The sequence below is a fragment of the Choristoneura fumiferana genome, chromosome Z, assembly GCF_025370935.1.
Source record: "Choristoneura fumiferana chromosome Z, NRCan_CFum_1, whole genome shotgun sequence".
NCBI classification, from domain to species: Eukaryota; Metazoa; Arthropoda; class Insecta; order Lepidoptera; family Tortricidae; genus Choristoneura; species Choristoneura fumiferana.
The window spans coordinates 38,993,493-39,005,689 of record NC_133472.1 but is presented as its reverse complement, the minus strand read 5'-3'; the positions used below and the strand labels follow the sequence as shown (position 1 = coordinate 39,005,689).

At 39.9% G+C, this 12,197-nt stretch overlaps 1 protein-coding gene across 1 annotated transcript; it reads left to right on the top strand.

Moving 5' to 3' along the window:
* The first annotated feature begins 1,722 nt into the window (after window positions 1-1,722).
* LOC141436564 (ovochymase-1-like) lies at window positions 1,723-11,908 on the top strand. The gene is made up of 8 exons (XM_074099570.1): window positions 1,723-1,837; window positions 2,280-2,347; window positions 2,683-2,881; window positions 4,120-4,310; window positions 5,171-5,347; window positions 6,141-6,167; window positions 7,545-7,699; window positions 10,668-11,908. Exons 1-8 carry the CDS (start codon window positions 1,807-1,809, stop codon window positions 10,819-10,821), a joined length of 1,002 nt encoding a protein of 333 aa, XP_073955671.1. The 5' UTR covers window positions 1,723-1,806; the 3' UTR covers window positions 10,822-11,908.
* Window positions 11,909-12,197: the final 289 nt, after the last annotated feature.

The window sequence follows — 12,197 nt, the reverse complement described above, 5'->3', positions numbered from 1 at the left end:
TCGTTTGCATGTCACAAAACCGACTTTAGCGACGTATACATTTGATAGAAACTTGATTAAAAATTTATAGACCACTTATTTGGCTGATGGTACCTAACCTATGTATTAAATTAATCTTCCCATCTTTAACTGTTGTGTAGCTTGATATTGATTAATATTCGGTACTAACCATCCTGCACGAATCGAGCAGTTAATATGGCGTAAATAAAACGGGTCCTGAGCAAACTAACTGGTCATCCCCGTTCTGGCTGTTCTTGGCCATTTGGACACATAGATCCGGGGCACGGATCTAGAATTCATAATAAGAAGGCAGCCACAGACGATGAAGATAGATAGCGACGTAGATACGAAACGGAAAACCTCTCTTTCTTCTAAGACGGAAAAATAAAGTGGGTAGAGCTTGTCTAAGCTAAAATGACGCGTCCCTCAGTATTATAGGAAAGTATCGTCTTCGCCTCCCCCCCCCTACCTAACTGCTGTCTAACTCGTCAAATAAACTGATGCAGTTGAATGACGCACAGGTACTTTTACTTAGACGAGCTTTATTTGGGGAGTTAGAGGTATAGTTACAAATTAAAATGTTTGTTTTGGTTTGTAAGTCTCACAATTGGTAGAATGGTGAACGGTTCTGTTGCTCTGAAGATGAGCTCGGTTGAGTTCGAAACGCGTCAGTGTAGTGTGGAGGTGGTGATAGATGGATTTGTGTGATCTGTGTGTGTTGTTACAGTGTGGAGATGGAGGAACTGCATGAACACACAAGGTCATGGGAGAGCAAAGTAATTGTTTTGTTCACGGATGTTGAATTTTATCTTAATCAATAGAATTCTAATCTACTAGATTTATTTTTCCTTTGTAGTTTTTATTTAAAGATTTTTTAAGGCAATCAGATCTTTTATATTTTTAATTAATGGTTAAGGTTCACGAGCGTTTTGCCCGCCCGTTCCAGTGTGTTATGAATATTGATGCATACGAGCGAAGGCCCGTTTCTACTAATATAAGGATGAATACTTCACTTCCAAGATAAACTACTTGTATCAGAAGTTGACGCAAATAGTTATCGTATGCATCAATATTCATAGCACACTGGAACGGGCGGGCAAAACGCTCGTGAGCCTTACCCTAATTCGTTTTTAAATACACCTACACACACTACACCTACACCTACAGCCGAATCTACCCACAGTTTTATTTATTTCATCTCTCGGCGGGTAGTCCAAGTCAGAACTGAATCCCCACAAAGCTGTGCCGAATGTTAAACAGCTGAATATACACCGTCTAAAATTTCAATCTTGTTGGAACTCGTACTTAAAAGGTTGATTAAAATAAAAATCACTGTAAAATCACCTTTTTGCTGACTACATTAAAATTGTTAAAAGGAAAAGGTGGCTCCATTAGCGTATTAGGGTTCTGTACCTCAAAAGGCGAAAAGGAACCTTACAGGATTTCTTTGTTGTCCGTCTGTCTGTCCGTCAAGCTGAAATTAATATCTATGAAATATTCAAGTCTACTCCATGGAGCAGTGAAAAAAATGAAACTTCTTGTCAATGCATTCAAAAGACAGTCTTTAAAAAAAGTGTTACCATACAAATTGCCGTAACCGAAATCCTTTAGGTAAGTATATAATTTAAAACATTTGTAAACACATAAGTTGACTAACTATTTTGAAGCTGATTGTACCTTTTTTTCCATCGCACCCTTTCCTCTGTAAATCTAATCAAACGTATGTTTAGAAATGCATTCATACCGTTTCGTTCCGTAATTAAATTAAATCCTTTTTCATTTTAATTTAGTCTACGCTCTTGAACTATGAACAAAGTGTTGATTTTTGCTGTGCTAGGTATGTTCTACAAAATCACATAGCTAATTATAACAAGTAACTTCAGTACACATTTTATTTGTACCTATACTAATTATAGTAGGTAATTATATTAGGTACAATCGCACACGACGCGTGCAGTTAGCGGTGCTTATAATAGTTTTTTATAGGCGTCAGCTAGCATAGGCCCTAAGTAAGGCAAGTTGAGACAAGTGTACTAAATTCCAGCCTCGTTGCATTCTTGTAAAGCTTACAAAATTAACTTAAAAAAAATACAAAAAGATGATCTAAAATTATGTTAAACTTGGCAGTGTATCTTATAAGACACACTGCCAAGTGCCAAGTTTAGGGTAAATTGTGTAATCAAAGGGACAGCATTTAGCCCCGCTCTCTTTGGTATAATTGATAGAAGTAGATTATCACCTAGGTATGTTTTGACTAAAGTCCAGTATATTTTTTACAGGACTTTGTTGTTTAGAATGTACAGGAAGAATGCCAGCAGAGCCTCCTCTGGGATCTCTTCCATTTATTGTAAGTAAGTTGAAGTAGATTCTTCAACTGTCTGTGTCTGTTTATTTGGTCCGAATTAATAAAGACTAGACGGCAAGATCTGTCACATAAAATTTATCAATGAGTGGTGGAACAGGCCCTTAATAATAATAATGCAGAATAGTGAGAAAGTTCATGCAACTAGACCCTGAAAATAACCCTCGGCAGTCTTCTTAAATATTCTACAACTCTTGCTACATTTACTTGGCGGATAACCCATAAGTGTAGTTAATAACAGCTTAGAGATGAGAAAAACCTATCCTTCAAAAATAATAATAATTTTCTTGACCTGAATAAACTTTTAATTACTTATTCAGGTATATTTCGAGTCCCGGTACCGGGGTTTATGCGTGGGGTCATTGGTGTCCCGCACAGCGGTCCTGACCGCGGCTGTGTGCGTTTCCGACCCCAAAGAAGCCCGTGACACGAGGCCTATCAACGTGGTCTGCGGGACGAATTACCGGCACGTCCGGCGTGGCATAAGGGTACAAGTCACTAAGGTCATTCTGCCGAGATGTGAGTACTCATCAAGACCTAATTATATGCCACTAGCGACCCGCCCCGCTTCTCAATGGTATAATTTAAAAAAAGTCTCTAATCAAAAGCATTTTCAGCTTCCATTCCCCAAAAACTATACCCGCGCGAAGCCTAGGCTCATCGCTAGTATATGTATCATCTATATATTATATTATACTCGTATATAAATATAATTTAATCGTACCGATTTCACTAATTATTTTTTTGTTGTGTTCGTTATTGTCAGGAAAGGTTTTAATGGTTGGCGAAGCCGCGGGCAACAGCTATATTTATTTATTTAATAAAACATTACACCATCATTACAGGGCATCCAATGCGATAGCGTACCAACATATTGTAGCGACTCCTAGCGCCATCTAGTGAACAACAATAGAAACTCCGACCATGTTCTACATCGCGCTATCGAAGTTTCTCAACGCGGTCGCATATATACAAGTTCCGACGCTCTTCCTTCGGACTTCGGTCCCCAGGCATAACACCTGCCTGGAGAGAGATCTCTCTATTGGAGCCTCCCCCCACATTGGTGACCCCGACAATGGACACAAACGCAGCCTTCGAAGACATCCAAGACAGTCTCACAGCAGGCCAGACTAACCACACCGTGCACCACTAGCATGTAACTACATATGCCTGTTGTCTACAGTGTGACAACCTCAACTCAACGCAGCTTATCACAGCTCACGCACGCAGCTCACCGCAGCTCACGCCACGCAGCTCAACACGGCTCACCCACAGCTACGCAGCTTAACGCAACTCAACTCAACGCTCGCCAACATACTATGTTGCCGTCCCGCTGACGCTTAGATCATTTAATACGCGAGTGAAAGAGACTGCGATACTCGAGTTTGGTAGTAGCCCCTCTGTAGTTAATTACATGCCACTACTATGGCGTAACTATGCTTTCAAAGCAATCGATGCATTAAAAGCAGTCCTGCCTTTTCGCAGAATTATTGTTTGCCAAAATGTTTCATTTCCCAGTTCTCAATTTTCTTAGAAACCATACAATTTTCTGAATGTATTTTCTTATACTATTATACTTTCATAGAACACAGTAGGTTGGGTTAAGTTTGTTTTATGAAAGTTCCGAAAAAAAACTGGTTTCATTGAAAATCGTGAGTTTGGAAATGTAACAGTTTGACAAATGAAACAGTTGGTTATCGTGAGTTGGGAAAAGGCAAAGAACCATTAGAAGCTCCTCTAGGTTCATCTTCTTTCAGTGCCCAACGTGACAGGCGACCGAGGCTACTTGCTGCAGAAATCGGCAGCTCTCTTATTACTCAAAAGGAAGGTCCCCGACGCACTAGCGGAGGTTCCGACGCGTGCCATCGACATCGACTTCTTGGGGGAGGACCAACTGAGCCTTCAGGACGAATGCATCATGATCGGCTGGCACTTCTTTAACCATGATGTAGGTATTGCTAAGTAGAGTCACCAGCACCAATATCTGACACAACAAGCGTGCATAAATATCTGATACGACTCTATTTCTAGGGCCGGAAGGACGTGTCAGATATTTTTGCACGCTCGGTTGTGGCAGATATTAATGCTGGTGACTGTACCTACTACTTCCCGCTGGCGTTCGTGGCGTCACAGCGTGTGCATGTTATTGCGCGAATCCGACTCTGACTTGGCCGGTTTTAAAAAAAAACACTGTAAGCAATGATATTACATATAGACAGGATCAGACTACGCTGACAAGTTTCGAGCTCTACCGGAGATCATCATCAGAGCAACACTATCGTTCACCGTGCTACTAGCTTAGATGTTAGACTGCATAGATGAAGCTATCGTAAGGCTGTGGGTGATCAAAGTTGTTTATGACTATTTCACAAAAAGTTGTAAATTTTTCAGTTGTCCACTTATTTAAAAAAATACATAAGTATTTATTTCACCACAAAAAATAAGTAATATTGTTTTTAAATGTATACAAAACCTTGTGGTAAAAGCTGGTAAAAGTGATAAAAAGAAAGATAATCTTTGTTGTTGGATCCAATAGAAAGTTTTGATGTAGTTACAAAATTACGATTTTTTCCACACAAGATTTCGTGTCATTTTTCTGGCGTCAAGATATTTTGGATGTTTTATATAGTAAATAGTTTATGTTTTATGATCTCGTCCATAGGGTTAATAATTTCTTGACAAAACTGATTTCTTGACAATTTCACGACGGGACAACTTTTTGAGAAATACTTAACTCTTATAGTTCATTAATTTGGACCTTCAGAAAGTAGGTACCGATTCAATAAATAATTAAAATTTTTGTTTCAGGACGAAATATATCCAGTACAGAAGTTCCTGATACGTAGAAAATTGCGTCTACAGTTTCTGAATTTGGTCACGAAGCAATCCTACTGCGATACGCTGTTGCTGAAATTCGAGAACGCCCTGGAAGATCTCGGCTACATGGGTTTCTTCAGTAAATCCGATCTCCGGTGTTTTAGAGACGTAAGACCTGGCCCTGGACTACGAAGTGCAAAATTCGAACTTCGCATCTTGCTGTCCCGCTGGCGCTTATATTATTTAATACGAGAATGAGAGGGACGGTAAGATAGGAACTTCGATTTGCGGGCTGTTAGCGCTGCTCACACTATTTTTCAATAGGCTTCTACCCGCTCCGTGCAAACCGCGTCAGCTAGCGTTGGCACTAAGTCTGTTCTAAAGCCTGAGTCTAAAGTTTAAGTCCTTCAAGGAAAATCATGCAAGTTGCATTAATTTTACATAGCACAGCCCACGATTGAACACTCGTACTCGTTCTCTAAACTGGGTTTAAAGCGTGAATGCGTAAGTAACAAACTAACATACATACTCACGTTTATATGCATAATGTTAGTTACCTACTTATACAAACTTTTTAATGACTTACTTCTTTTTACATTGTCATAGTCACGTCATAGTGAACTAGTGAGGTGAGTGAGGTAAGTAGGTACATCGGCCAAATAAGTGGTCTATTAAATTTTAAACAAGTTCCTATCAAATGAATATGCCGCTAAATTCGAACTTTCAAATTGACAGACACGTCTATTGGCATTACTGTTTAGTGACATGCAAACGATTATCAACTTTAGGGTAGTAGAGACCTTATATTAGGCTGATGGTACCTCGGCCATCTAACTGAAAGGACAAGTCTACTTTGGGCAGTGCAGTGTCAATTTCTTACACCAATATTACCTATGTCTCTAGTCTTATACTTCCTTAATGTATTTTTGGGCTAGAATTGAGTAATTTTGTATTTTTGCAGCCAGACAGAGCCGCGCAACCATGTCACGTAAGTCACACATTAAACGATTAATGACACTTATAATAGGTGCATACATAATATGTATGTACCTATTATGTCAGTACCTACCGTGAAGTCGGGGAATTTTGGCCCATTACCTTTGACCCATATGAAATCGACATATAGAAGGGTCTAATAAAAACACAAATCGTCAGAGGTCAGTTAAAACTAACCATAGATTATTTAGGGCTAGAGTAACTCGATTTGACATCTATAGACAGGCTTAAAAATGAGAATTTCAGACTTTTCTTCTTGGTGGTGCTATAATTAGGTACCTTCATAACAAATTTCTAGTTTCTTCGAATATGACCACTGAAAGTACCCTATAAGTTTGGTTTGTATGACCACACCTTGTTTAATGACTATCTTTTGGTTACGTTGACCAGCCATTTTGTCGCTCTCTAAAAGGACGCCAAAGCCTGGGGTGCCTAGATGGCTAAATCCGGCCCTGCTTTTACAAGCTTTTATTTAGTTTCACCTGTCCCGTTGTCTGTCTGTCTGTAATCTAATCTTACAAAATATTAAATTCGACCAACTTACAGTAGTTAGATTGACTTGAAATTTGGTATACTTATGTAAATTGCGTAACTGTACAATAAATAATCTGGTAGTGACATCCTGGTAGTCTAGCCACGAGCGTCTCCACAGGACGGAACTCTTCAACGGTTAATGGCATGACTTGAAATTTGGTATGCAAATGTAGTTTGGGTGACAATACAAGTATAGTCAACATAAAATACAGTCAGCAGAAACAAAATTTTGCTTGTATTAAAAATGAAACTGTTACCAAAAAATTTCAACTCTGGCCCACTACGAAGTGCAAAATTCAAACTTCGTATCTTGCCGTCCAGCTAACTTATATTATTTTCACACCTCTCCTTCAGAAAAGTAACTTTTCCTCCCTGACGAGAGGGAGCAAAGTGCAACTTTTCTGTTCAAGGCTTTTCTAAGTGTTTTATTGCAAATTCCATTTTTTGAAGTTGATAATTGTAAAGCCACGCCATTTTCTATGCTGGTTGTTCTTTAATAATATTTAGAATTGTTTTTTTTTTCAAGTTTCTTAATGCTCGGTGTGAAAAGTTGTATGAGCGACTCGGGAGCAAATTTATTTTCATCTTGGGCGTTAACACTTGAATCCCTCATTACGCTCAGGATTCTACTTTAGAATCCCTCGCTACGCTCACGATTCTATCGTAGAATCCTTCGCTACATTCAGGATTCAATGTACGCCCTCGCCGTAAATACACCATTTTGCTCCCTTGTGACACAAATAACTATTTATACAAGAAGGAGAGGGACGGACATGAACATCGATTTTCAAATTTCGTAGTAGCCCCTCAGGCTAGGTCTTATCTTGTTTTTCAGGGCATGTACGGGGCACCGCTGGTCTGCAAGTCCGGCCGAGTGGTGGGCATGCTGCTGGCTCCCGATGCCCAGTGGAAGAACTGTACCGGCTTCAGCAACCTCGTCCACACATTGAACACCAGGTTCATGGCCAATTTCTTCGAATGCGTGAAACAGTAAGTTAATACACGGTTATTTGAACATGAAACTAAAGTGAGACTCACTCATATTAATGATACCTGGGCGACCAAGCTCCGCTCCGGCTAAAACTCGGTAACCAGCGTTTTCCCAGAGATAAGACCCCGAAACCCCCACATACCAAATTTCATCGAAATCGTTGCCGTTTCTGAGATTCTGATTATATATAGATTATATAAATTTTACATGAGCTGTAGGTAGGTACGGTTAAGAAAACCTGCATTCACCGCAAAGCAATGCAACAGTTGTGGAGTTCCCAATTCACCGTGGGCCCGCATTGGAACTAAGGCCCAGCCCTCATTTTGAGAGGCCTGTGCGCAACAGTGGGACATAGGGCAAATTAAACTACAGCCTATAGGTAGTCATTCACGATGACGCGTGCCGTGATTCTTATCACAATGTCATTAATGTCTAATTTTGACAAAATCACGCGTCTTTGTGGATAGCACTAGGTATAAGGGTATACGCTAGCTGACGCCTATTCAATAACCTAACCTAACCAAGAAAAAGTTGGAGAACCCGACTTTGTCACTTCAAAGTTCAATATCTCAAAAACGGCTGAACAGATTTTGATGAAACATGTCTAAGAACCATCGCTAAAAACCCTGATTTCAAACAAAAAAACCGCATTCAAATCGGTCGGCCCGTTTAACCGACCCGCTACGGTGCCACAGACAGACACATAGCGGTCAAACTTATAACACTCCTCTTTTTGCGTCGGGGGTTAAACCGTATGAGCAGCAGGGCTACTACGAAACTCGAAACTCGAAGTTCGTATCGTGCCGTCCCTCTCGCTCTCGTATTAAATAGTATAAGTGTCAAAGGGACCGCACGACACGAACTTCGAGTTTCGAGTTTCGGAGTAGCCCTGCAGGATTCTAAGGTGCGCGAGATTCTAAGAGCGGGGCCGTTCCCGGCTTCGTCGTTCGCGGCGTCAAGTGTGGACACGTCCATGAGCGCACTGCGAGCGCGAAGCAAATCCCTTTGTGTTCGTCAAAAAACCGACAACTGGCGGAACGCAGCCGAGCACGAACGAAACGCTCGCAGCGCGCTCGTTCGAGGCCTGTAAGCCGGTCCACATTAGACAAATGAGGGCTATCGTTTTTTGTCTCACTAGATGGCGCACTGTAGCGTGAGGTTTTTAAGTATGGCTTTCAAAGTCTGTTATTACGGGCGTAAAAACAAAGTTTAGATTAAAATCATATTTAATACACCTTAAAACCGTACCATAAAAATATCGAGCATACCACAGTGTTGCGTTGTCCCAGTTTTGTTCGGAAAAAAGGGAGGAAAAAGGTTTCCGAAAGACAAAACTGTCTCAAAACACATACATTCATTGCCCCGGAACGCATATTTGCCATACTTAATTAATTTCAGATATTGCAAAATATTCACAAAATTATTCTAATTATAAATAATCCCACGTAGCTCACCCAAAAACTATGAGATTTGACATTTCGGAGACCTCACGCTACACTAGCGCCTCTAGTGGCGAATTCATACGCGATAGCCCTCATTGTGTTCGGCTCGTGCTCGGTTCGCCTAGCGTAGACGCACCTTTACCTGCGCACGCGCCCGCTAGCATAGGCCCTAAAGTTCAAAAAATAAAACACAGTAGCACATTTGATTTAGTTTAATAACATAAATTCATACGTGCAATCATAAAATGTTACAAATATCCATAAATACAGCCCAGCTGCCTGATTCCGCTAATACATTAAACATTCACGATTTGAGGCTTATTCGTGAGGCCACACCAGAACGAGCGAGTAAAAACCACCGAGTAAGACACATTACATTGCGGGCTTCAAAGTTTCCTTGCCATATAATTACGAAGTACACTAGTCAATGTATTATTCCCACTCGTCGACTTTCAAAACTCAATGTAATCAACGCTTTTCAGTCAGTGATTTATAGACCGCACCGTTGAACTGAAAATACCAATGGTAAAAATCTACGTAGGTATACAAACAATCAGGTGTTGCAGGTGTCTATGGGCGGTGGTAATCTCTTATCATCAGGTTACTTGCTCGTTTGCCATCCAGTCGAATAAAAAATAAATAAATAAAATAAATCAGATAACCTAAACAACAAAGTTGGAAAATCCCCGTCAAAGTAATAAAACGGTTGAACCGATTTTGATAAAAAAATGTCTAAGAACCATCGCTAGAAAACCTGCTTTCAAATAAAAAAAAAACGCATTGACATCGGTCCACCCGTTTAAGAGCTACGGTGCCACAGACAGACACACACATAGCGGCCAAACTTATAACACCCCTCTTTTTGCATCGGGGGTTTAAAACTAATCTGCAATACTCATAAAGTAATGGAGATCGAAAGAACACTCTTTCAAACATTTTTCCCCAAAAATTTTCACGCCACGTTTTAGTTTTTTTTTTAACCCCCGACGCAAAAAGAGGGGTGTTATAAGTTTGACCGCTATGTGTGTCTGTGTGTGTGTGTGTGTGTGTGTGTGTGTGTGTGTGTGTGTGTGTGTCTGTCTGTGACACCGTAGCTCTTAAACGGGTGAATCGATTTGAATGCGGTTTTTTTTTATTTAATTCAGAGCCGTATAGTAGAGTATCCAGGGCTATAGCCCCGGGGCCTCAAGGGAGGTTTAAAAAAATATCCAAATTTCGCCGGGTCAGCCGCTTTTCCGTTTATTACAATTTTTTTTTTGCCTTACATTTCTACATTGCACCAAGATCTCTAAATTCGGTCCTGTGTAAAAACCACGTACACACACAAACAATAAGTATGTAGGTACATTACCGTCGACGTTTGCTCATTCATAGTTTCTAAGCTTGGCGGCCCAGCATTGTAAAGAAAATCACACAATTCTCTCACTGTCGAAATATAACTCAAGAATTTAATTTAAACGCGACTAGAATAAAAACACAGGAAAACGGGAGAATTAATGAATTTCACATAATTTATATTTCACAGATTTTTCGAGCCCGAAGTGCGCATAGACTGGAGAAAGATAAAGCACGTAGGCACCTATAACGAGATTAACGAAGAAGAGGGAGTCATCAGGGACATGTACGACGGAGTCATCACCGACTTTGACAACACGAGCGAAGAAGATTCTGGATACTAGTTATTAAGTTACCATAACGGCAAAAAAACAAAGCAAACAATGTTTAGAACCTAGCAGAACTTTATAACGGGCCATGTATGCTGTCAGGTAAACGCTGAGGGTATTCGCATTTGATGATGATAGCTGTTTAATTACCTAAGTCAGTGTTTTTCAAACTTTTTCAGGACGCGACCCCCTTGGTTGAAAAATATTTGGCGACCCCCTGCCTACCTCCACTTAAGTACAGTTATTTGTAGGTATTATCCTACGTTGATAATACAAACATTGAATAATCAAACACAACAACGGTGAGAGTATTTTAACCCTTAATAAGGCAGAGGCAACTTAGATACCACTTGCATTGAGTTGGAAACTGAACCTTATTGCTTTCATAATACGTCACAATTTCCATTGTAAATATTAAAAATACGACTTGCTTTAAAAATATTCTTTGTCAGGTATGTATTCGATAGCTGCTTTTGATTCTGTCTGTGGTAGTATGCTCCAATAAATGGGGCCTTATAAAGGGTTAAAGATACTGCAACCCCCTTAAGGGGCATCTGCGACCCTTGGGGGTCGCGACCCAAAGTTTGAGAAACACTGACCTAAGTGGTAGGTAATGCCCCAGACTACTATAGAGTAGTAACTGAAAAAGCACGTAACATTTTTACTTCACAATCACAAGTCATTTAGCGACGGAACCAATATGTTATGAAATATTTCAAAAAGCACCTGGCTGACACACGGCAAGATAAAAAATAAATGAACGGTAGAAGTGAGCCAGTATAAATATTCACTTTCCAATGTTTTCTTTAATCCAACGAAGGTGTTTAACTTCCGTATTATTATTTTTTCATAAGAAATTCATCGTCGGCATAATTTGTATGTCTTAGTGCAAAAGTGAATTAGGTAAATAAATTAGTGTGAAAATTATAAAATGAGAGGTAAAGCTTACAATAGGTAAGTACCTAAGACTAGAATTAAATAAATAAAATAATCTAATATCCTAAGTCGTAAATTAAATTAAATATTCGTCTTTTGCCTGGACAAGGTCAGAACTTAGTTAATTAGTTGAGACATTGTCTGTGTTAAATAAATTATTTTTATACGTCTTTTTATTAAGTACCACCAGTTTCGCCAATCTATCGTTTGATATCTCTATTGAATAGACACCATTTTACCACAATAATGTCCCTTTAGTCAACAAGCGAACAATCGAAATCACACCACGATGCGAGTAAAATTATCCCACCCTAAAGCTGCGCGTCCACTGCATCGGAATCGAGATTTGTTGCTTTGTATAGATTTCTATGGTACGCTTGCACTGGATCGGCATTTCTGCGCCATAGAAACCTATGCAAAGCAACAAAGCCGTCCGCTCCGTACGGTGCGTACAG

Coding starts and splice junctions, on each gene's coding strand:
- LOC141436564 (XM_074099570.1), top strand. CDS start 1,807: ATGAACAAAGTGTTGATTTTTGCTGTGCTAG. Junction 1,838..2,279: donor GTTGATTTTTGCTGTGCTAG/GTATGTTCTACA, acceptor TATTTTTTACAG/GACTTTGTTGTTTAGAATGT. Junction 5,348..6,140: donor ATCTCCGGTGTTTTAGAGAC/GTAAGACCTGGC, acceptor GTATTTTTGCAG/CCAGACAGAGCCGCGCAACC.